This window comes from Anser cygnoides, chromosome 25 (assembly GCF_040182565.1).
Source record: "Anser cygnoides isolate HZ-2024a breed goose chromosome 25, Taihu_goose_T2T_genome, whole genome shotgun sequence".
In the NCBI taxonomy this organism is placed as follows: domain Eukaryota; kingdom Metazoa; phylum Chordata; class Aves; order Anseriformes; family Anatidae; genus Anser; species Anser cygnoides.
In genome coordinates, this window is record NC_089897.1 from 4883234 (window position 1) to 4908306 (window position 25073).

A 25073-nucleotide genomic window follows, 5' to 3' on the forward strand; every position below is an offset into this window, starting at 1 on the left:
AATAGAGTTCATTCTCCATGCTGAAATGCCTGGTGTTAATACCTGGAAGTGTTTTAAAGGATAAAATCTAAAAACAAATAGCTTTTACATCTAATATAGACAGCCTGTGGCACACTGTCCTGGAACATTCCAAGGTGCTGTGTTGGAACATACTTTGCTAAGATTTTGAGTGATGTTCTATTACTGTGCTTTTTGTTAAAAGATGCAAAGCAAGAATGTTGGACTAACCAGAAAAATGGTGCACCCCTACAAGCTTCTAGAAAATATATGGGAAAGGATAACTCGTGTATTTTTTTATTTATTTTTTATTATTTTTATGAAAAATGAACAGATATAATGAATATTATTATTTGGGCGAGTCCTAGACCTTGTAAAAATCCAGGACTCCTTTTTAAATGAATAGGGCCTGTACATACCCTTGATCTGTTGGCAGAAGTCTTCTATAAATAATGACAGCTGAATAATTCTTACAGTATCTCCTACTTTTTCCGGCCAAGCTTTGGAGCCTTCTCAAGGCCTTGGATATATTTCCGAGGTAGCTGGTATTCTTCTGCAACATAATGAAGAGTTCACTTACTTCAGGTAAATACTCAGAGCTCATGAATTAAAATCTGTATCTTGCTATAACCAGTCCAGTTGCAAGACAGACTTACCTAGCAGCATCTTGGCCAGATGGTGGATTTGGTTGCCTTGGATCTGGACCTGAACTCTGTCTTTTGTTCCAGGCACGGGGGTGATGGTGGCACTGGCCTGTACTTTTTGTTGCAGAATGTTGGCTACTGACTGTGGGTCCAGACCATACAGCTCAAGGTTCTTGATAATTGTCACCTGCAGATTTGAGTGATTATTTCAAACATCAGTGCTGTGGGTATTATCAAATCACGTCCCACTCATCCCAGAAAAATGAGCTGCCAAAGCTGCTCTCAGAATTCAGGCTTCTGCTGAAAACTCATCTCCTTATTTTTATTTTTACCTTCTTGTTTGATGATCTCTGTGCTATGGTTATGTCAATGGGCTCAATCCTTCCTTTCCTCACAATAGGTTCTTGTCCAAAAAATGTCACCTGGTGTAAGGGCTGCAGGCGTTCAAGGCACCTGAACAAAGTTTAAACATCCAATTAGTCTATACAGTACACCAAGAATAACTGCTTTTTCCATTGCAGCCTCTCACAGGTTTTTGAGACTACATGAAAGCCAAAATTCTGTGTGAGAAGAATTTGTATCTTAAGAAGATACTGAATGATGATCTCATGCAAGACTTGCATCCTAGACACTATATAAAGAAAGGGACTAATTAAAAAGAAAGCTTGACTACTGATTCACAAAGATTCTAACTTAGCCCATTACTGGTAAAATGTCATGAACTGTTGCAGAGTAAAGCCTTTAATTTTTATCTTTAAACTAGTTTTCAGCTGTGTTGCTCACAGATCGGTGAAGCACCTTAAAATAAAGTTAAAATTCACCATAAGCTCTGCTAGTGTTCCATCAGCAAACATGGCTTCAGAAATAAAGGAAGCTGCTGGAGATGCTCAGAGGGATTGCGTGATAGTGATAAAGAAGATCAAGGCAAGTAAGACATTGGGGACATTCGGGCGAAGTTTTTCAGTGCATGGAAACAATGGTCTTCTGTCAGATAGCTGAGCCTCCTGGATCTAAACGGTGGGCTTATTATAAGTGCAAAAGTTGTGCTGCTGCTTCTGGTCAAACTATGCTGAAAGGAAAACCATGATCCTTGACGACTTTCTCTGCATCTCAGTTACCTCGCCCAGTCTAGAACTGCACAGCCAAGAAAGGCCTTGAACATAAAAGAGCAAGATGACTGCCGTTGCCTAAAAAGGGGATGTTCAGTTATCTGATGCAAGCGATGGCTTCCTAGATATGTATATACAGATTACATGCAGAACTAAGCAGTGTTTGTTTAGAAGACTTTCCCTGATAAATGGTTAGCATGTAAATAAAAACAAAAAAACAACATTAGTATATGCCAAGTGCTTGTTAAATGGTGGAGAATGAGACACTCTTCAAGTGAAGGTCTCTGGATGTATTCCTGTACTACCAGGAGGCAGTTGCAACTTTACGTAGCTCCAATAACGTCTGGCTTTGAGTTGCACACAATAAATCTGTGTAATACTGAAACAGTGCATTGGGAAATCAGTCACCTGCTCAGGAGGTCATCCCATTTAAGGTTTGAGATTTCATCTTGTTCTGATTTATCTAACAGGCAGTCACACAGGATGGCATTCACCTTTACAAAGCTACAAAAGAAACAACAGGCATTAGGTGCAAACAAGCTCTCTTTTTGCTCTACCTTCAGCCTCTCCTGTGGAAGCATGGTAGGACAACTTTCACCTATACTTACTTTTTGTTTGCTTCATCAACCAACTCGTTAGTCTTCACATAGTTAATGATAATGTTTCTCACCTCACTGCTTGAGAGGATGCTGCCTTTTCTAAATGGAAAGAAAACTATTACTTCAAGTAGTTATGTGTTGAGTAGAACTACTGCGTTGACAGAAAACAGCAATTACCCTGACTACATTTGGTAGCAAAATCTCAATACTGAACTGTTTTCCGCTAGGCAGTGATTTTCTCGTTACACCTCAGCTCCTGTATGCCAGATAAAAGGCTCACAGCAGTAATTATGGAGACTCTAAAACCCTTGGTGCTGGGAGCCTCGTTTAGGAAGATGACCCTAGTGGTGCCCCTAAAAATATCTGAAGTGCATCAAAACAGGCAAGATTAGGGTACAAGGAGGCAAATGATTTCTTTATATCATCTGGGTGTCCTCTTTTCAGTAAGCTATACTGTGGGTGGACAGAACACGCCTTATCCAATGGCAAATTAGGACAATCCAAGTAAGTAAAATGTAGCAATTTCAACACTTAAATTATCACCTCCTTAGCTGTAAGAGAAGTGATGTATTTGCTGAACGCACCTGTCACAATCTCTTTTCATTGCCTCACAAAAGGAAGAAAGATTATATTTTGATTCCCATCACCTCTCCTGACAGCATCACAGCCCACTCCCCATGATAGCTAACAAAATGGTAGCAGCACAGGTTTTTAGCCTCTGTCTTCACCTAACAATGATTCTGTTGTACTTTTTGAGTGCTTACTTGTGTCCAGATTCCTGAAAGAGTGGGACCATTTTTGTTGAGACCCCATAAAGTGGTATGATTTCAGGAGCATGGTACACTTGTTCTTTGTCTTCGCTCTTGCAGTCTTGGGCAGCAGAGGCTGAAGAAAATCCTTCAGGTACTGTAAATGCTTTAATGCTGGAAAGTAAAAAAAAAAAAAAAAATTATTTGGTAGGAGTGAAAGGGACTTAAGATTTTTAACTTCTGTTTCCTCAAGAAACTAAAATTTAGCACATGATTCTTTAGTGGTTATTGATGCAATATACTCTAGCAAATGATTCTTTAAAGGTTATTGATAAAAGACTCTGGAAGAGAGGAGTAAGAAACGTATAGGTTCAGGAGCTAGACTCTAAGTTCATTGTCCAGAACTTCAGATTCCGTGCTTGCAGGTAAGAGAACTTGACAAACTGAGTTTAACTATGCCTGTCTCCTAAGCCCCAGTATGAGAGAAAACTTAATGCAAAAAGGCACAGTAATTCTGCCTCCTTCCAAATGCAGAAGAGAATATATGTTTGTATCTACCAAAATATTCTCCATCCCATTAGTTGCCAAGGAGATGTTATATAACAGAAGACCTACGGCCCACTGGGAAATTCTGAGAGCATGCTAATGCACTGATACGCAAAAGGAACGAGTAGGATGCTCTTGATATGAGGTAACTATTAAGCCTTAGATAATGGGAACACTGACGGAGGAACTGGGTAATAAGCAACCAAAAGGATAAGAGTATTTGTGCAAATCAATGTGTAATGGAAAACAAAGCTTTTTTTTTTTTCAAGATTATAACTTTGCCTGCCAATTTTGCAAAGTGGTTGATCTCATCCTGTATGACACTTTAAGGCTGTAATTTCAGGGCCACTTATTCAACAGTAGTTTAATCTTTTCATTGGAGTTATTTTTTAGATATAAGTTCACTTCGAAGCTGAACAAAGAGTTGTCCTAGCACACTCATGGGATAGAGGGGAGACCTGCTTAATTGGGAAAGGTATAAAATAATTATACCATTAAAGTTAATGCTAAATAAACTGCCTCATCGATATAAAACTTTGTTCCCTTCCCACAACAACAAAGAAACCCCCACAAACTGTCAAGACTCACTGTCAAATGAATGTGCTGTTTAGTGACTGCTAAGAGGCTTGGAACGATAACATCTTTAATAGTACCCAGACTAGAAGCCAGAAATTTGTCATTATAATGGTGCAACAAATTGCAGTGAATTGACTCCTCCTTAACATTTTCAAACATGCTTCTCTGGAATATTTAAGTACCTAGTACAAGGGTGAAGAGCGATATACAACTCTTGGGTTATCTAGTAGTCCCTTCTTATTTAAAGTTCTCTGGATGAATGAACAACAAGTAAGAAAGGGAAGGCTGAAGTCATGATACTGTCATTAGACTCAAAGCCACCGAGTAAAAAGGGAAGAATGTAACTTTGCAGAACTTTACAAGCATAGAAAATGTAAGGACTGGTGTGTGGAAGCAGGACATAAAACCTCTCCATAGTATACTAAGATTAGGAAATGAAGGCCGTCACAGGAATGCAAGCAGGGTATAGGTAACAGCTGGCAAGAGCTGATTCCACTCCCTCCTTTCAAAGCCTACCGCCTCTTAAAGACTACAATGTTCTACATACTCTGGATGCTTCCAGTCCACCTCCACGATGCTTTCCACACCTTTGCTCAGCTCCTTCACTTGTAAGATCTTCTGGTGCTGCATACATTGTAGGAATTTAGAAAACTGAAGGAAGAAACAATCAGAAATGTGGAGTTAAGCATTTTAAATTCCTGTTTGTGTTTCTGACTGCCCCAGAATTACTTTCTAAATCAGAAAATCTTCTTGGAAGGTAAAACAAAACAAAACAAACAAATAACAACAACAAAGAAACACTGCACCCCTTTTCTTCTACAAACACAGCAATTGCTAAGGAGCAGTGAGTGCCTCTATCGTGTTCTAAAACAGAGTAAGCAACTGTTCCTTTTGTAGGTCTGCCACCTGTTTGCACTGTGACCTTCTTAGCCAAATAACAGTACATATCACATGGATTACTGTGACATCTTTGGCAATACATTTTGTTTTTGTCATCTAAACAAGAGGCATAGTATCATCTCCTTTCTCTTCATCTTTGTTCACTGATAACTTTTGAAAAGGAACAATCTCTTCTTGCAAGGAATTGCGCTGTGAAACAAGAGTAGAACCCTTTAATAGCTATCATAGCACAAAGTACCAGAGAGCATTAGATACATTTAAAGCAGATCAATGCTCATGTTTTCTGGGCAATGACTTTCCTCGCTTGATCCTGCAGGAGCAGAGATGTGAGGAAAAAATTTGGCTTTTAAGAACAGTTACTAGGCTTTTTGTCTGTCTGTTTTATTAATGCTTCAACAATTTTAAACTCAACATTTTTCTTTCCTTCCACTTCTTATTTCAATTAACAAGAAAAAATACAGAAAAATCTCACCTTCTTATAGCTTGATTTCTTTATATCCAATTGTTGTCCAGCGGGGCTATAAATTGATTTTTTTTAAAGTTCTTTAGATATATGTCATGATTTCTTCATCAGTCTTGCTATTTATGCTAAAAGTCTCTTAACAGCAAAAACATTAATCACACAGAAAGAATTACTTCAAACAAGCTAACAGATAGAACACAATGAGTTAAACTAGTACTGATGTTCCCAGAGGGAAGCAAACAGCCATTTAAGCGACTAAGAAATCTTGGAACAACTGTCAGTCAACTCATGTTAGCTATCAAGCGCACGTCCTGGTCTGGACACCAAAGTATTTGATGTAAGAAGCAAGCATAACCTTGGATAACCTTAGGTAAGGACTGAATTTTACTTTTGAGTCAAAAATTTCATCCTAAATAACCCACACCTTCTTGCAAATCCAAAGACGTTCTTCTTACCACGTACCAGCATGGGAACATATGGCTGCGTAGAAACGTGCTGGTGAGCAGAGGGAGATCTGACTTCTTTACTTTGCATTTTAAAGCATGAAAAAAGCACTGGCTAAACAATGCATCCATTTGCTCTGCAAGGAAGAAAAGAACAAGTGTGTAGTGAGCAGTCTCTCTTTCTGAACATAATATTCAGTTCTTTCAGACTCTTTTTCAGGTCACACAGAACAGTCTCTACCCCTGTTCTCACAGAGAGCTCTCTAGAGTGTGGAGTAGCCTAGATCATGGGTACCAGCTTCAGCAAACAAGAGGTGCATGGTTTGGTTCCACTTGTACACAGAAGTACCTTGGGGTGTCCTGCTGTCCTCTGCTTCCTGCTGAACCTCTGTATTGTCATCTTCAGCTGTTTCTGCAGCTTTATTCTCATTGTGTTCCTCCTTTCCCACCAGTATGGCACAACTGTCTTGCTCCTTCAGGCTCAAATCACCGATGCCCCCATGCTGTAGTGGTTCAATGGGGAAGCTGCTGACAGGCTCTTTCTCCTCCATCTCTTCCTCACCATTAGCACTCTCCTTTTCAGCAGGATCTGTTACCAAGGGAGCTAAGGTAGGAGGATAAGATTTGTCACCATATTCCCTATAAAAGGAAGAAAAAGCATAACATGGCTTTCTGTTTAATGCTTTGAAACCCAAAGGGCAATAATAATATTTTAAGAAGTTCCCCTGATTAAAAAACATGGTGAGTTGCATGGATCTCAAATTATACGATTTATTTTTAATTCACCTTCCTCCAAAAGCTCTGTGTTCCCCCATGAATCTTTATTTAAAAGTAAGCAATTAGTTGAATCCAAATGCAGAGCAACTCATTTATTCGGTTGAGATTGGCATGGTTGACCTTTTTAATGCAAAAATGATTCAAAGTTTTATAGAACAGGAAGATATTCTAAAATTAGAGTAATGGGGATGATCTAGTTTCATTTCTAATAATAATTGCACTCACTTGAAGTAACAGAATCAAGTGAATAACTTGCAATATATACATTTCCAATCTGCACGTAGATAGACCTCATGACAGACAACTGCCTCTGTCAGAAAAGCATGGTCATCCAAAACATGTAGCACAGCTAAAGCCTTAACAGGGGTCTTATCTAAATTGTACCCAAATAACTCAATATGTACGTTGAACTGACAGATTAAGAGAACTGGGACACAGATTTTGATTTTCAGTAAGCATTTAAGAATTGTTAAACATTTTACCAAATGCCTGGCCATATACTCACCAGAGATGATCCATGTAAGTATGCAACACAGCGAAGCCTTTCCCTTTCATTCCAGCAGCCAGCATCTCCACAGTGGACATGGTGGCAACTGTGACAGCTACTGGAGCTCTGGGAAAAGACAGGAACGTTAGAGCAGGGCAGCACAAATACACTGTGCTACCTGAACAACAAAGAACCGTGCCATTGTGATATACTGGGTTTCTTTTACAATGTCCTTGCGCTTTACAGACTGTTTGGTTTTTTTTTAAGCATCTAGGCATTTTGGGGTTTTGTCCAATCTTTCTGGTACGTAAGGTCTTCCAAAGAATCCCAAGGATATGTGCAGTTGTGATACTGAAGTGAAAGTTGGGCAGTGACACATCCTTCCCTTTAGAAAGTTCAAGAAGCACAAGTACTACTAACAGAGGCTAACGGGAAAAAGAAATGATAGAATTAGCACTGTTCCCTCTCTCCGAGTTTCCAGACAAAAAGACAACTGTGTAGAATACAGTATTTTGTTAAAAATTACTGTTTCAAAACAAATCCACCAGTTAGGCCCCAAGAGGTCCAAACGAACCACTTTACATAGCTTTTCACCCAAGCTCAAACATATCCCAACCCAGAAACTTAACTGGGTATTTTCTTCTGCCCAATTTTACGTGCCTTAGGTCCACCGTGCATCAAATGCACGAGAATAATTCTGCTTTTATTTCCTCAAAAGCCCCAGAGTCTCCATGTAAAAAAACAGCTTTCTTTTCAGCGTTAGTTTCTAAGACAAGGTATGAGTAAGGAGTCCTCCGTACCTGTTTCCCAAGAGGGTGACAGCACAGAGCATGCCCCGCTCTACTTGCGGAAAGCCAGAAGGTGGCACTATTACTCCTGGCAGCATCAGATCTGGAAAAAAGCATCCATTTCTCAATGAAAGATTCAGCCACGACCTCCTCCACTCCCCCACTCCCCGCCCACCCCCTCCCCATTACTCAGCAAAAACACAAGCCTGTTAACAGCTGGGCCCATGCCAGAGAAAACATGATTCTCTGTTTTTTCCTAGTAAGGTAGTATTTCCTGCTACCACCCTGTGGATTAAAGGATCCTATTTATGATGGCGTGCACATCCCAAAAAAGAAGAAGAGCTAAAAATGCTCAGCCCCTTGCCCGTCAGGCCCCAAAGGGGCACTGCTTTTAACAGAAAGGTATGAGCTCCCAGGCCAGACAGCACTGCTCTTTATTAATGATATGGAAAGAGACAGGAATAAAGACGTGTGTGGAACCACCTTTTTATTCTTCCCTGTCCCAAGGGCAGGTTATCCCACCAACTCTCTCCTAGAACAGAGAATTGCCTACAATTTCCCAATTTACCCGACCCTCCTGATCTGGTAATAGCTTAGCACTCAGCTGCGAACTCTCCTCAGCATGAGGAAGCAGCCTGAACCATCTCCTTGCTGATCTGGACAGAAACAAGCGGGCTTTGTCGTGTGCTTCTTTCCACTTTCCGTGCCTGGGATGAACAGACTGGCACATGAGTTCAAGTTTTCCATGCAACATATATAGCAGCACCATGTTATCACCAAATTACGTTAAGGTCATCTGCTCTCCTTCCCTGTAGCTAGAATAATCTAGACCTCGCAGTCTCATGGACTGACCTGCGTTCCATGGTTTGGTTTGAAGCCATCTCCACTTTTTCCTCAGCATCTTAGTTTTAATACGTATGCTGAAGAGGCCACCAATATTTTTCCTCCCATTCACTGTCACAACTACCTCCAGAAAATCTAGAATGAACTCTGCAATTGCAACCAAGGCTCCACATCTCTGAGGACAGAAATCATTATAAGAACCTTAGCATGACAAGGTAAGCAGCATGTATGTACCATGTAAATAACCAGGGCAGGCAGTGAGATCTTTGAATTCAGGGAACAGGTATCGTGAACAGCACTGCCTTGCTTCTTGACTGTTCCCTAAAGTCTGCTCTCTCCCTCTCTCCACATCTGTAGTGCTGGATAGTCTCGTACCCCTCCTCCTATTTATGCGGCATGGCTCTGTCTCTGTTCTCTGCTTTCACTGGCCATTGTCTCAGTGCCCAGTTATCGTATCTTTGGATCGTACCCAGAGGTAGCCTGGTTGCCATGGGAAATGAATCACCTGCATCCCTCTTTCATCAATGTTCTTCCCCCATTAACTTTTTTTTTTTCTCCAGAAACTAGGCCACAAGTCAGCAACAAGGCTTGCTTAGATGTCTATCACAGCTACACATTCATGCACTTTATTTCCCCAAGAGCAAACTGAACAGAGGGATTTGAGTACTTTTACTCTAGATACTGCGTAATGGAAAAGACATCTCTTTCTACACTGTACACTTCCACTTACAGATTAAGGCTGCAACGGCTGGAATTCAATCTTTTCCTGGTTGAGCAGTTCTGCTATTTCATGTTCTAAAGGCCTGACTCTCATGATTCTGAACTGCATCCAAAGCAGGTTCCAGAAAATATGAGTCCTTTCTTGCCAGTCTTGATCCATAAGTAGCGGATAGAGCCAATAATCCAGGAATTCAAATCCAACCTCACCTTCACAATCCACAATTTACTTGATATTGGAACCTACAAGCCTAATCACTGTCAACTACCTTATCCATACGAGCTCACCTCTGAATTGACAGGAAGCAGGATGGCAGCAGATGAAGTCAGCTGCCCAAGGAGTGTTATAAAAACCAGACCAGTTACACAGGCAGTTCAGTGTCCCAGTTCAAAGTCACTGATCAACTTTACACCCTGAGAAGGAATTTCCAAACCTGAGACTCTCACATGGAACAGATTACAGCGTTTAAACAGCTTAACCTACTTTCTCATTCACAAATTTATCTACTGCTAATTTATTTTCCTTTTAGGGATACCAAGATGAAGTACTTTCTGAGTAAATACTCGTTATACTTTTTCATTTTTCATAGTTGCAGGTACATTTTTGTCACTGGGAAAGATAACACCAAAAAGCCCCAAAGGCAATTCCTTTTCGCAATATGATGTGACAAAGTTCTAGTCCTCTTACCTGCTCCTCCTGCTAGCTTCTGTAGCACGGGAGGCCATGTCGAAAAAGCAGGGAGAAGATCTGGGTAGACCCACAAAGCATACACTGTCCCAAAACAGAATTTAAAGATGCATCAGTAAAATACTTCACTAGTTGTTGCTTCTTACCATCTTTAAGATTAAGCTGTACTGTACTAACCACTATTAACCACTCGCCTGTTATTCAGATAATCAAGACATCTAAAGTCAGAATGATCCTAATATAATTAATAGATGCGATGGAGAAAAGCTTAAATTAAGCAGCAGTTCCTTTACGTGAATTATTTTAAGGATATAGATGAATGTTTGAATTATTTTCCTTAAATCAAGGAGGCCACTTTGAGCTAAACTGCTACTCGGACAGGAAAGAATTACTGTGTATGGGAAAAATAAAACCAGAGAATATCACAGCAGTTTGTTGCCTAATTCCATGGCTGTCTGAAAGTGGACATCATCCTGCTTGTTGGAATAACACCTTGCAGTGGACAAAAGAGGAAAAGGTGCTACGATGCTATCCTATGACTTAAAACATTTGTTTTCTAGTTTCTATCCTCTCAGCACCTCAATTTTCCTTTTGCAAAAGAATCCAGAAATGCTGCTGGATTTCACACAGAATATGGTAGAATAAGCACATTAAAGATTACGAAGCGTGCAGATACTATAGGGATGGGAGACAGGTAAGTACTTAGACACAAGCAAATCTTTTGGGGAAAAGTTGGTGTCCAGTAAGTAAAGAGGGAGGATTATTCCAGTCCACTACCCATACCTGTTGGATACAGAGCTTTCTCAACTTCAAACAGTATTGGGTTCCTGTTGTTCGTATAAACCGTGACAGCCTCCCCTTTGTGAGTGTATATTTTGACGACATTAAGCTCCTCCTTGTTTGGAATAAACTCAGTTAATTGTTCGCCACTAAGATTTGGAAAAGCTGCTGCAACATCAGCTCGTAGCTTTCTCCTGTAATGATAAAATCACAAACATGTTACAAACCTGTCTAGACCCTCTCGTAAAATAACTCCAACATAAACAGTTGCTACTTTGGTGGCTATTCACAGGATTCCCACGTTTTCCCTGAAGACAATCTGGGGCATCTGTGTCTGGGTTTACACATGAAATAGCTGCATGCTGGGAGAACACAGGGAGAAAAGGCCAAATACGTTTTCCCTGTTCCTATTCTTCCTTAACACCTGTTTACAGCTGCTGTGGCGCTCTGTGATTTTGGGATGGCTCCGAATGCCCGAGCACCCACCTGCGCTACGGGGCCTGCCAGCACCACCCTCCAGCACAGTACTGCAGGGGCTGTAGACGGGTCCCTCTCCCCACACGCTCTTTGGGCAGTTCCAAGAGATGTTTAAGAGGCACAAAATGGGGTTTGTGGGGTGTTGCACAGAAGCGTGGGGTGAATCTCAGATACCAACAAGTCAGCCCAGCACCGCGACGCAAGCCAAGATAAAGACAGATCAGCTAGGCGAGCCCAGTTACGGCTGTGCCTTCATGCACAAAGCAGTCTGCGTCCTGGGGGGGAGCTCACGGCGCCCACAGCCCCGAGGCGACAGCAGCCGCGCCTCAGGCCCCGGCTCCTTCCCCGCTGCGCCCGGGGACGCGCCGCTCGCCTCAGCGCTGTTCCCACCGCCGCCCCGGGGCCGAGCCCGGCTCGGCCGAGGCGGGTGGAGCCGCTCCCCTCAGCGGAGCGCGGCCGCGGCCCGGCACTCACCGGTCGGAGCCCTTGATGGCGGTGCTGGAGCGCACCCGGAACGCCCGGCAGAACATGGCGGGCGCCCGGCTCCCCTCAGGCCGCGGCAGCCGCCATGGCGCCGTCCCGCGGCACAAAGGCGTCCGGGTGGAAACCGCCTCCCGGCACGGCACGGCACGGCACGGCTCCGGGGGAGTTTAGAGCAAAAATGCAGCCACCAAACGTCCCCAAAGCTGGAACCGGTCCGTGCCCGGGATCCAGCCGCTCCGGGCTGCTCTGTTTTAATCCCTGCACGCCGCGCAGGAGGCGGCGGTGAAGGCTCCGCCAGGCTGTTGGTAGCGGGGAAGGTTAAAGGCGTGGGGGTGTTGCGGGAGGTTTTGCATTAATAAGTTTTCTTCGTTCCAAACGCTTAGTTTCGTGGAGGGTGCTCGCTGGAGCTGAGGGGAAGCACTGCCTAGGTCCCCACGGGCACGGACGAGGAGTGATGAGGCACCAGCATGCTGAGAGGGGAGGAGGTAGTAAAACCCAAAGGCTGCATAAAGCTAAGCGGTTTTGGGTACAAGCCTAAAATACAGAAAACGACTTTGAGAGGGGCACTTTTTAGTGTCTGTTGTGGTGCAGGGGGCTCGGGACAGCGACCAACACCTCCACGGTGCTAGGGGAGAGCCTTTATCTCCGTGTCACAGACAGCAATCCAGCCTGCTTGCACCGCCGGTTATCTCGGGCGTCGCTTGATTACTGCAACCCCTGAGCCCACAGAAAGAAAAAAAAAAGAAAAACGAGGCCGGCGCGGCTGCGGGGCGTTATTTCTGCAGCCGGAGCTGCGCCGAGCCCCTCGGGGGCGGCACAGCGGGGGCTCCTCGGTTGGAAGGCAGCTCCACGACTCCCTCAGGAGACGGTGCGGCGAGGCCGGGCCCTGCCCGTGAAGGAAACGGCCGCTAACGGTTGCCTGAAGGCGTGCGCGAGGCTCCCCGCCGGCGGGGGGCTCCTCAGCCCCGTCCCCGCCGTGAGGGGGCAGCGCCGCGCCCTGCCCGCCCCGGCCCGCCCCGGCCGCAGTGCGCAGGCGCGGCCGGGGGCTCGGTTCCCCTGGCAACGGGCGGCCCCGCCGCGGCCCGCCCGCCCCGGCCGCAGCCCGCCCGCCCCGGCAGCGCTGGGCCTGACGGCGGCGGCGGCGGGACGAGGGATGGGGGCCGCCCCCCGCCGCCACCATGCTGCTGGGCAGGAAGCCGGAGGCGCCCCTCGGGGCAGGTGAGGCGGCGGCGGGGTCCCCCCCGGGGTGTGTGTGGGGGGATTCGGCGGAACAATGCGGCCTCCGGGCTCCCCTTCTGCCGAGCCCCGGTGCGCGGCGCCGCCGCTGCCCTCACGGGGCCGGGGGAGGGAGCCGGCCCCGCTCGGGGGGCTGCTGGTGGGGCGGGGGGGCCTGGAGGCGGCGGGCGGCTTCCCCCGGGGCCGCCTCAGCCCCCCGGGGCCGCGACCGGGATCCTGGGCCAGGCGGCTGAGTCGTGACAGGAACGCTGACGGGATGCGGTGTCGCGACAGGAGCTCTGACGGGATGCGGTGTCGCGATAGCAGCGTGGTGCCGCTCGTGGGTCTGATGTCGGTTGCGTTAAGGGGTTCGGCTTTAGGCTCTTCAGTTGCGTTTGTGGGATGCTGGGCAAACCAACGCGACCCCCCCGCCTCCCCCCCCCCCCCCTTTTTTTTTGGCTTCTTGCAGCAAATCTGCTAATTCCCTCGTATCATTTTTAAGGGATAACCTACTTCGAAGGCTAGTCCGATCAAGTGCCTAAGCGTGCGCTCATTTTCTATTGTCGCTCTCAATGAGGCTACTTTGGGATTATCCTGCTTAAGGAAAAAAAGGGGAGTATATTGGCTAAGGTTTCTTAAGGATGTGTTTGCAGTGCAAAAATCGATTAAAAAAGAGAAGCTCTAAATTAAAAGTGTCATAAATTAAGGTTTCCAAAGAGCTGTGTACTCTGGGGCTATATTAAAATAGAGCCCAAACATCATAGTTAAATTCTGAAGATTATTTACCAACTGAAAGAGAACTGAAGGTTTTATTAAAACATGAGGTACGCTTTTATCATTTGTCTCTGTATCATTGTGACTAACTGGTTTGTGTATGGCACATTTCCAGCCAGGTTTGGAGACGGATTATATGATTCCTATATGAGGATAGATCAGATCAGGTACCAAGAGTCTACAAATGAAGAACAAAGCCCCTCAGGACTTCCTTCCCTTGGAAGATCAAATGTGAGTATTTTGAAGTCTCCTGTGTGGAGGCTTGGTGTGGCATTGTAGCCGACTATAGAGAGTAAATGAGAAAAGTGGGATGTGGCAGCCTTTTAGTAGCTTATTTAGCAGTATGGCTTTTACTAAATATAAAAATGGTAGAGTATTTTGTTGAATGCAAAACTTGCTAGGCAGCATCAGTAATCCTGTATTATTATCATCAGCTCTTATTTTAATTAAGAAATTTATTTTACAAAGGGTTGAAGTGTTCTGCTGTGCCACCTAGTATGCTGATAAGTATGTAAATCTACACCTTTTGCTTCAACTCTTGCACATTTCCATTTCAGTTTCACTTATGAAAATTTCAGGACTTCAGTGTGGGTTTGTGCGTCTTCCAAACGCCTTACAAAAGTATCTTTCTTCTCTGAAAACTTTGGCATTATCTTCCACTTCATTAGCTAGCAAAATAGGTCTTTGTGGACTGAAGGTGTAAACGTGTTTCTCTGTAGCAGCTGTGTTTCCTAAACAGGTATGGAGTTATTGGATCTTTTCTTAAACTGTTTCAACTGAGCAGTAGTAGTCGTGTTCAGCTGTACAGAGATCTGACCTTTATACGTGTCACAAACGTGTTTTGGCTGTTGTTGAATTCTGGCAGAAGTGAAGGAGCTTGTGCTTAGAAAAAAAAAGCACAACCCTCTAGAAAGTGAAAACAGACATTTCACCAAATAAGATGCATTTGAAAATCATCACTTTGTGTAAACTTATTGTAACAGACATTAGTAATTAGTTTGGTCCGTGCCATTCACTGAGCAAATTCAGTAGTGCCGGTCTGTGTTTCCTCTTTTAGCAATACTGAGGGAGAGCAGAAGAAATGTACGGGTTTCAGGAGTAGTGGATTGTTTTGTGGGGGGCATGTGGGAAATCCTAAACTGTAGTGCTTAAGTCATAATTTAACTAGAATTGTTCATAACTGAACAGAAGCCAGTGTACTGGAACTGTCAGGTTAAATGCAAATATAATTGCACGACTGTTTTTTTTCCTTGGTGTATCTTATCCTTCATCTATATTTTGTTCATCAAGCCTGTTGACTTTTTAAGACAAGACTAAGGATTGTAAAATGCCTAGTTTTGCTATGATAACACATCAAAAAATACAACCTTAGTGGCGTCTTGCAAGCAGGAACTGAGATGAAGCCTGCAGGGATTGTGATGCTCAGTTTTGATGGAAAAGTGTATGGATTTAAGTGATACGCAGTTTCTTTCTTTCCAAGATTTCTGTATTACGATTTAATGTAATGTGAGAGTTACAAACTTCTGAGATACGCAGCTGTCCATTCCTTTCATCTTAGTGATATAGGAGAACATAAATATTTCTTCTTTGAGAATAGATGGGTTCAATTCAGTTTGTGAAAATAACTGGTGAGCTATTGAAAACCCCATTGTGTAGGAACTGGGTTAACCGTTTTCGTATAAAACTTCATTTTAAGTGAGGAGGATGTGAAAATCTTTTCTGTGGTGCCAGTTGTGTTGTCAGTCCAATTTCTTGGCTTCTAATAGCATATTTTATCAACAACAAAAACTGGGCGGCCGGTGATTTGTAGAAGAAAGCTGCTGAAAGAAAGCTGATGTTACCCAGAAGTCATCTGACTTGGTGTAGCTCTTCTGGGTTCGAGATTGCTCTCTATTTGTGGCTCACCGTCACGTGGCAAATGATTTTGGTCGCCTCCTGAGAATGCAATTTCAGTCCTTACTGCTTGTGGGTGTTGAGTCAGGTTTGAGATCCAAAGCCCCCTTCTTTAAGAAATAGTTTTAGGAGAAACGTAGTTGTGAATTCCTTGTTTGCTTAGGAACTTGAAATACAAAATGTTTGCCCCAAACAACAGCACTAGGAAAGTTGCTGTTGCTCCTGCGTAGAAAGTATTTGGCTGTTACACTGTTTACTAGGCTTTGTCACGTTGCTAAAATTGATGACATTCAGACAGTTAACACCTTTTTTTTTTCTGGCAACCAAATAGTGAAAGGAGTTGATGTAACAGGTTCCATTCATGTGGTACAGTAATGCCTTTTGAAGTCCTGGTGCTTAGTTCCTTCAGGTGACTGCAGGAAGCTGCTCCGCAGGGGCCTTGCTGATCTAAACTGCCACAGGAAGGCTCTGCACCAGGACGGCTCTCTGCAGAGGTGTTCTGGCACCTGTTCTGAAGCCACGCTGGGCAGCAGCTGCTTCTGTTGTGCACACAATTGAAACCCAAGTAGTAAGAATATGAAGTTTTGATTTCAAAGGTGAAAGTAAGACTCCTACTGCAGAAGGACAGGCTTTCTTCCCCCCTGGGTCCCCAGAAACTTCAGGAACCAAACAAGCATGAACCTCGTTCCACGCGTGTGTTCGCTGTTTGTTTGTGAACTTACTGTTTGTGTGTTGAATAGCTGGCTCCGAAAACATGCCATTCTTATCTCGGAGGTTCAGCCAGACTCCGAGAAAAAGGCGTTTATCCGAAGTTACCAGGGTTGGGCTTTGTTTTTCCACTTCAGGGTTTCTGGAAAGGCGTGTCTCTTACCGTACGCTGTGGTTTGGGGTTGATAGGACTCTGAGTGGTGGAACTTAGTAGGATAGATCTGATGGCATGGCCACCACTGAGCTAGAACTGACTTCTGCAGGAAATGCCCATTTTTTTGGGCTCATGAGCAAAAGCCAGCTCTTCAAGGCAGCACTAACAAATAGACTCTTAAGAGACATGTAGCTGCTTTTGGCAGGAGCACTCACTTCCCTTATTTACGGACTGTGCTAAGACGTTAGATTTTATGTAACTAAAAAGGAATTTGGTTTTATGGTTGTGGATCTGCAGGTTTATTTATATTTTTGTTTGATTCCTGTGTAGCTATTTCAGTTTTCAGGGATTCGGTTTGGCATGTGTCTCAAACCTTTATTTTTAGATTAAAGGACAGAATGGAAAACAGATGTTGTTACACTAGTCACAGCTTCTTCCTTGTTGCATAGGATGAAACTACACCTCTTTGCTGCCTGTCAGCAAGGAGCATCAGTGGGTAGAAAAGGGGAATAACTGCTGTGCAAATAAGGGACTGAACTCCAGGGAGCTCAGCGTTTACTAGTTTGTAAAAATGACAAGCTTGAAACATTTCACGATGCTTTTCTCACATTTATGTGCTATTTCCGATGCATTCATTTCAGATGTAAATATTTTAATGTGACAGTGTGTGGCAGTGGTTACACACTACTGACAAAGATATTGGAGTAAAAGATATTCTTGATTATTGAGGGCTTCCAAGTCTGTTTTGTAGTAATTATTCAGCTATCGTGATTCCAAAGGGAGTGTGGATATGGTGTGTTTTTCCTCTTTAAAAAAGAGGGAAGAAAAAAAAGCCACTACCAAATGTTTAAAAATACATAAATTTCATTTCTGTCTAATTTATGTGTTTTATCTTGTCCTGCTGTCATCCTTTTGCTCCGTGTTCAGCTTGGTTACTCCAGCCTTATGTCACTTGCTGTCATGTCTTTGTCTTCCGCTGGCACGCTTGTCTTTGCGATATTCCTAACACCTCTCTGCACATTCTTGTCATGTTGCGTGTCTCAGACAGGTGCAAATTGCATCTGTTGTCGGTTGTGTTTGCTGCACCCACGTTTAAAGCTAAACATAGCCGTTCCCCCAGCTGTTTGCTGACTACGTGCATACTAGTAGGGGTAGGTACTGTGTCCTTGTTGGAGTGTTTGACGCTCTGGGGTTCACCCTGTATGGACTTAAAAATACACCGTGTTTGTGCACGTGCTTGTTTCAGTAAGTTGCATTTTGTGCTTCCTTCTATAACTATGCCTGTAGCTTGAGTTAGCTTAGGTAGTACATCGAGGGTTTTGTATTTGTACCTAATGGAAATGCAAAACATGCTGATGTTTCTGTTTTTATTTATGATGTTGATTTCTTTCTTAGCCCATGCTTTAAAACATAAAGCTTATTTTTTGTTTTTCCACCTGTAGGCTTGTAGCAACAAACTTGCAATGAAGGATCACCCTCTGACTGGAAGCCAGGTCAAAGTGGAGCAGTTATTTGAGGACTCTGGTAACAGAAGGAGTAGTGCTCTACAGTCTGCAGGAATTACTGGTTCAGAAAGATCTCTTCCTTCCCTGGCAAAAGATAAGAGTATAGAGAGCTTAAGCACTTCTAAAGGTGGTGTTAGTTCCTCAAAAGCACACAAAGCCATTTCCCAAGCTCCAGAGCAAGCTGTCAAACAGTACAAACATCAATTATCTGCTTACGAGCAACAAGAGATATTCAATTTTTCTGAAATTTACTTTGTGGGTCCAGCTGCGAAAAAGAGGCAAGGAGTAATTGGTGGTCCCAACAATGGAGGCTACGACGATGACCAAGGCAGCTACATTCACGTGCCCCACGACCATCTTGCTTACAGGTATGAAGTGCTCAAAATCATTGGCAAGGGCAGTTTTGGACAAGTTGCTAAAGTCTACGATCACAAACTCCACCAACACTTAGCCTTAAAGATGGTTCGCAATGAGAAGAGATTCCATCGCCAAGCAGCGGAAGAAATCCGGATTCTGGAGCACCTGAAGAAGCAGGATAAAACTGGCAGCATGAACGTTATTCACATGCTGGAGAGCTTCACCTTTCGGAACCACATCTGTATGACTTTTGAACTCTTGAGTATGAACCTGTATGAGCTGATTAAAAGAAATAAATTTCAGGGCTTCAGCATCCAGCTGGTACGCAAGTTTGCTCACTCGATACTGCAGTGCTTGGATGCTCTTTATAGGAACAAAATCATACACTGTGACTTGAAGCCAGAAAATATCCTCCTAAAACAGCAAGGGAGGAGCGGAATCAAGGTCATAGATTTTGGGTCCAGCTGTTTTGAGCACCAAAGAGTCTACACGTACATTCAGTCTCGATTTTATCGAGCACCAGAGGTAATCCTAGGAAGCCGCTATGGGATGCCCATAGATATGTGGAGTTTTGGCTGTATTCTGGTGGAGCTATTGACTGGATACCCTCTTTTTCCTGGAGAGGACGAGGGAGACCAACTGGCTTGTATGATGGAACTTCTGGGAATGCCACCTCAGAAGCTTTTGGATCAGTCCAAGCGAGCCAAGAACTTCATCAACTCCAAGGGTCACCCTCGCTACTGCACTGTAACTACACATGCAGACGGAAGAGTGACCCTTAACGGGAGTCGATCGCGCAGGGGTAAAATACGAGGTGCTCCAGGGAACAAGGACTGGGTGACAGCACTGAAAGGCTGCGACGATCCCTTGTTCATAGAGTTCTTGAAAGAATGTCTCAGCTGGGATCCTTCGGCACGCATGACTCCGAGTCAGGCTCTAAGGCACCCGTGGATTTGTAAACGAACGCCCAAACCGCCCAGCACTGACAAAAGCTCCAGTAAACGGATATCGAGCTACACAAGTTCTTTCACGGGAATTGGTTCCAAGTTGCCTCCTGTAGTTGGGGTAGCGAACAAGCTGAGAGCGAATTTAACCTCCGACTCCAGTGGCAGTATACCTCTATGTACTGTGCTGCCAAAGCTGGTCAGCTAATAGCGGGCTCTGTATCTCCGGAATACATACCTTGTATTTTAATCGTTTGTTAATAACGTGTAAGGAAGTTAAATGCAGAGGTTTTTAACGGATTTACTTTTTATTAGAGGATGAATCTTGAATATAAAAAGTTTAGTCAAAACGTAAACTTTTAAAGGGCTAACTTTTATCAAATTGTTTCTCTCACAACATGGTGCATATAACGCTCTGGATAGGTCAGCTCCTCTGCTGAGTAAAATGAGTTTGACAGATGTGCTATTTAATAATGCTGTTTTAGAAATCAAACTTTCTGATCAAGACGGTTTAGAAGATTATTTTGCTTAAGACAGCAAGGGAAAATAATTTAAAATGCATATTTTCAGTTAATCCCCAAATTAACTATTTTTATTTGGGGGAACGTTTTTACATCTGCTGTCAAAAGCACAAGTGCATTAATGTAATGCGTTAAGAACTTGCTTGCAAATGGCTAACTTATGTTTGAAGAACTTGATTTCTCTGTGCTGCTTTTCCCTTATCTATTCTGACTGAGATTTTTAAAAATACCATGGGGTATAGACACCAAAAGAGTTTGGTGTTGAAATTTTATAGTCTGATTTTTAATTTTTTTTCCAGAAGAGCTTGGAAATGGCACAGAGCACGGGATATGTCTAAATAAAACTAATTCCTGTGCACTTGCTATCTCCCTTAAAAACATGGAAAGCTGATAAGGAAATTCAAGTTCAAACTGGTCCATCACAAGTGTGGACCAGTTTGTTCAGGCCTAATGAATCAAATATATGTTTTTTGGAGCTCAGATTTAAAAAATCAGTTCTGCCAGGTGTGTGTGTGTGGATTTTGTGTGTGTGTGTTGTTGGTTTTTTTTTCTGTGTTGTTTCCAAAACAAAAAATGTTGAACTTAAGGAACCGTCGAATCCGGGGTCTGTTTTACACAGTTGAGATTCTGATCATTTAAAAAATGTCTTTGTTGTGTAGAGTGAATTCCATTGCATTAGGTGGAGCTCTTTTAATAAAAAAGCAAAGATACCGCCCTGGTCAGATAAGGAAAAGATTTGAAGGCCCAGGACTATAACTAGAAAACGTGTGGGACAGGCCTAAGTGGAAGAGTGCTCTGAGATCTCAGCATAACCTATAAAATATCAGGAACAACTGATAAGGTGCAAAAATTGGTGGATCCAAATCAAAGTACATCATGGGATGAATTGTTTTATTTCTAATCGTATTCCTTCAGGTCTTTGAGAGATGTTTCTGCATGCTCGAGATGTATGAGCTTATATTTCCTTTATCTTCCAAGAACATGAAATGGTGGTGTGACCTGTAATGACAACAGCACAACTTGTTCTGGTTGTTAGTACTTGGAGCCATATGGCCTGAGTCCATTTACAAAAGCATCTGATCTCTTGCCAGGTGCCTGAACACAATTTTAAATACAATTTAGAGCTCTTATGAAGAGAGGGTTTTAAATTTAATGAGTTTCTCCGTAGCAGGTTTCTGATGTTAAAACAAGGAGACTCTCATTATACAAACAAAGGAATTATCGGGGTGATTTTTAAGATAAGGTGACCACATGTTCAATACGAGACCCTTCTTCTGAGAAGATGGGGCTGCATTTTCTGCTCTGCTCTGTTTTAATTACAGCACCGGGAAAATGCTGGATGGAGGCTTTTGTGAAAAAGCCAAAAGACAGACCCAGAGCTCCAAACTTTCCCGGACTGCTGCTTAAACTGAGTTTCTCACGCATTTAGTTTTCCCGAGTTCTTTTGTTTTACGAGTATGAATGCAATAAGCTTAGTAATAATATGAAAATAACGTAGTCTAGCCTTTATCTGTGCAGCTACAAGTAATACCAGTGTGTATGCTATGCTCATGGCTCACTTCATAATAATGCAGGACTGGTATTTTTCATTTGGCTCAGCTGAGTGAAGTTTTATTTGAATGGAGAATCAGGAAAACAGGGAGGGAAGTGGTAGAATAGATCACCAATTTTAGCAGAATCTCTAAAAATGGGGCAGGTTTTTTCAAAGCCAGAAATATTATTCTTCCTTCTCTGCCCTTTCTTATAGGCATTTTTTAACTTTTTTTTTTTCTAATGTACCTGGGGAGTGAGGAGCAATAACTTCGTAAGAAAGAAGGGTAGAAAAAGAGCACTTTACATAGAAAAACTATGAAGTGATGGTAGTGTTTGGAGCCTGGAGGAAGGCGGGAGAGTGTTCGTGTGCTAGGAGCTGTGCAAAGAGAAGGCAAAATAGCCCTTCTCCAGAAATAGCAAGTAGTGTCTTGGTTCTAGGGCATTTTCATCTCTAAAATGCCAGATGTAGAATGATTAGATCTGGTTACTATGAGGTAACTTCCAATGTCACAGCCCCTAGTATGCGTACAGTGCTCTCACTTAAGGCTTGTGCCGTGAAACTACAAATATAGTAATTATTTGGCAGGAATATGGCTTTTTTTACCTAAACAATGTGTTCACCTTGACCTGATCAAACAAGGTGCTCTTTGAGTTGTGTATGTTTAAGAATCAGTCTTGCTTACCTGGGACTGTTCCTATAGTTTAAAATCAGGTACTTAGCTAACCGTCTTGCTAATCTGAGGCTCTTGCCCGCACAGCCATAGTAGATGAGAAGCAACAAGAAGCAACTTCAGAAGATTTTTGCTGTATTGAAAAGTGGTTTCTTCATCACCCAGGGAATACAGCTAAGGATATTTTGAGCTTGTTTCCATATACTAAGCCCCCATTTTCTTTATAAAATACTTGATTTTGAAGAAGTGTGACACACTTCCCAAAGTGGGAGAGCCCTTCGAGTTAGCTAATAGATTTTGTGTCTGGGAGAGAGCTGAGTCGTCATCCTCCTAAACACATCACCTGGTGAGTTAGCACAGGAGGTGCAGGCAGCCACGGGGCCGGAACAGAGGCTGTGCTGCTGAACAGCGGCAGCTGTAAATTGCGGATGCACTCGCAGGGGCTGTCTTCACTGAGATACAGTCAAGTCTCAAATTCACACTGATTTCACAAATTCTCACGAATTTTTGGAAAGCTGAACACTAATGAGGTCTGAAATCGCACGAAGTTCGTCATTTTAATCATTTGCGATACTTGTTAGGATGTTGAATTAATATAATAGGAAACTTGTCTAAATAGAATAAAAACAGCGTTGATTTCTGAGGTACCTCTTTTTTGCAAGGTTGTTAATCTGCCAGCACTAGTGAGGTTCCACTGGAACCTGAATCATGCTCTTCTGGGAAGTTAGCACAAAACAAATGCAATTTACTTGAGTTTATAACAGACATCACATTTCTAAGAATTTTAATGAAGTCACACAAACTTGTTTTGAAATGCTCCTTATAATGTTTCCTCTGTTTGACTGCACATATCGTTAGTCGCTGTATTGTAAATAACATGCTCTGTTTATTGTTTGCATTTTAGCTGTTTGTTTTAGCAATATTTTATATAAACAAGTGACAAGGCAGGAGCATCGCATCCGACAGATACACGTTGCTTTTACACTGGGGTCCAAATATCTTACGACTGTCCTAGTTGCAAGGAGAAACTTTGTTTTCGTGTGAACTCAGCGGGACAGTAACGTATTCACTGTGGAACATGGTACTACAAACACACCAAACCGGGCTGCGTTCGGTTCTGCACAGGTCTGATCATACTGCTGGGGGCTTGTTTCACGCCAGGGATCTGAGTACGGAGGTTGTCTGCGTACAACAGGTACTCTTTGCCAGAGGTTTTTATCCATCCTACCCAGTTTGAGTGGGATTTCTAGTTCAGAACAAACTAATCTGAATGTTTTAAGGCAGATTTTATGGGTATGTTACGCAGTCTGAGCTTGTTTACAGTAGTTGTGACCTGTGAGGACTTCCATGCAGTTGGAAGCTGTTAAAGTTAGGAATTTATTAATAGAGGTTCTTTGCAATGGTCATCCTCTTCGAAACTACCTCTGAAATAAACCTAGGGCCCTTTTTAAAGGGGTATTCACTGCAGACTACAGCTCTCTCTTTCTTTTTTTTTAATACTGATAGCTGTTCTGGCTGCCAAACATATACATGATGATCTCAGCAATGTCTTACTAATCCTCGCCACACAAGCAAAAGGCTGATTCTGCACCCAGAGATCTGTGCTGAAATGATTGATACAAATCCCCTGCCTGCCAAAGTTTAGTACTGTTGTGGAAGGGAAGAGCCAAAATAACATGGGAAGGACTGCAGTACTTCTGTGCAGTACCCAGCTGAGATTCAAAACAAACCACATTGAAAAAACTTTTCCTTAATAGAAAAACTTGCAACTTTTTCATGCCTTGAGCGCTCGGAGTTGTGGGTACCCAGCAGTTTTAAAAACTGGACATCGTGGTTTTATATGGAGAGTATAACAAAGATACCACTTTTTTTTTTTTATTAATTTGATACGGGTTTGGGGAAATGTATACACTTCATCCTTCACATAATGAGCCCTTGAGTGTTCTTAAACTCCACTAATAGCTTTTTAACTCCCACCGTCACTTGTAAAACCCTTGGGGTGTCAGAGCAGTCTTGCATAGGTGAACATCGTCGCTGCCTTCAGAGGGTGCAGTGACTTAACCCAAACACAGTTCTTGCAGACTGGCTAACGAGGTCGGTAAGTCTGTGTCGCTAAGAGAACAACCCGTGTTCCCTATACATAGTACTGTGCCTTATTTTACCAGCCTACATCTGTCTTGGTGCAATCAAATGACTATTCAGGGTTTCTTAAACATTGCAGATGTTCACACTCAATGTCAATACGTCTAAAGAATTTACAGGTTAGCCTTTTTATTATAAATATTGTGAAGAGATGTAATAAGGTGGAAATGTAGAAAACACTTAAGGTGCATGTGAATATAACTCTCTCTGTGAAGGAACACTTTCGAAATAAGTCGGTCTCAAACTATGTATCTAAATGTAATGGACAGATACTTCCTAAAGTTGTACTTTGGTTCATTTTTAAAAGAAAATAAATACATAATTTTCTTTAGCAACAGACTGTGCAAATTCCTGAAAGACATACTTGGTTTAATAGATATGTAATATATGTATATATATTATTATTTCCAGGTGGTGTGACTTACTTTGTATTGCCAGATACTAACTTCTGTGGCATCTAGAGATCAGTAGAAAATTTTCAGACCACACGAGCAGATGATTTCAGCGTGCCAGTGCTAAATGTGATGAACGCTCTGATCTGACAGACGTTCTTCCCATTAACAGGGCCATAATTAGAACTTACCAAAGTT

At 42.9% G+C, this 25073-nt stretch overlaps 2 protein-coding genes across 7 annotated transcripts; one reads left to right on the forward strand and one right to left on the reverse strand.

Moving 5' to 3' along the window:
- Window positions 1-284: 284 nt before the first annotated feature.
- On the reverse strand, window positions 285-12283 carry EIF2D (eukaryotic translation initiation factor 2D). Of its 2 annotated transcripts, XM_048071028.2 has the most exons (15): window positions 12058-12283; window positions 11110-11300; window positions 10327-10410; window positions 8091-8181; window positions 7309-7416; window positions 6376-6665; window positions 6046-6163; window positions 5593-5638; window positions 4768-4871; window positions 3114-3272; window positions 2359-2448; window positions 2159-2254; window positions 974-1094; window positions 654-828; window positions 285-550 (listed from the first exon to the last, which is right to left on the reverse strand). In XM_048071028.2, the coding sequence occupies exons 1-15, from the start codon at window positions 12111-12113 to the stop codon at window positions 480-482; spliced, it is 1800 nt and encodes a 599-aa protein (XP_047926985.2). In that variant the 5' UTR covers window positions 12114-12283; the 3' UTR covers window positions 285-479. The 2 variants fall into 2 exon arrangements, with proteins under 2 accessions (XP_047926985.2, XP_047926986.1); XM_048071029.2 differs by lacking the exons at window positions 11110-11300; window positions 12058-12283 and adding an exon at window positions 9927-10052.
- Window positions 12284-12381: 98 nt separating this feature from the next.
- On the forward strand, window positions 12382-24818 carry DYRK3 (dual specificity tyrosine phosphorylation regulated kinase 3). Of its 5 annotated transcripts, none has more exons than XM_013189733.3 (3): window positions 12382-12551; window positions 14171-14286; window positions 18253-24818. In XM_013189733.3, the coding sequence occupies exons 1-3, from the start codon at window positions 12521-12523 to the stop codon at window positions 19822-19824; spliced, it is 1719 nt and encodes a 572-aa protein (XP_013045187.2). In that variant the 5' UTR covers window positions 12382-12520; the 3' UTR covers window positions 19825-24818. The 5 variants fall into 5 exon arrangements, with proteins under 5 accessions (XP_013045187.2, XP_047926988.2, XP_047926987.2 ...); XM_048071031.2 differs by lacking the exon at window positions 12382-12551 and adding an exon at window positions 13116-13284 and having other exon boundaries at window positions 14175-14286; XM_048071030.2 differs by lacking the exon at window positions 12382-12551 and adding an exon at window positions 13123-13284.
- The last annotated feature ends 255 nt before the right edge of the window (window positions 24819-25073 follow it).

Excerpts from the sequence above, each read along its gene's own strand:
- EIF2D (XM_048071028.2), bottom strand. The coding sequence starts at position 12,113 with ATGTTCTGCCGGGCGTTCCGGGTGCGCTCCAGCACCGCCATCAAGGGC. Across the intron at positions 8,182-10,326 it reads GAAGCTAGCAGGAGGAGCAG|ATCTGATGCTGCCAGGAGTA; the intron begins GTAAGAGGACTA and ends GCTTTTTTCCAG. Across the intron at positions 4,872-5,592 it reads AGAAATCAAGCTATAAGAAG|TTTTCTAAATTCCTACAATG; the intron begins GTGAGATTTTTC and ends TTCTTCCTTCAG.
- DYRK3 (XM_013189732.3), top strand. The coding sequence starts at position 13,340 with ATGCGGCCTCCGGGCTCCCCTTCTGCCGAGCCCCGGTGCGCGGCGCCG. Across the intron at positions 13,650-14,170 it reads GATGTCGGTTGCGTTAAGGG|CCAGGTTTGGAGACGGATTA; the intron begins GTTCGGCTTTAG and ends GCACATTTCCAG. Across the intron at positions 14,287-18,252 it reads CTTCCCTTGGAAGATCAAAT|GCTTGTAGCAACAAACTTGC; the intron begins GTGAGTATTTTG and ends TTCCACCTGTAG.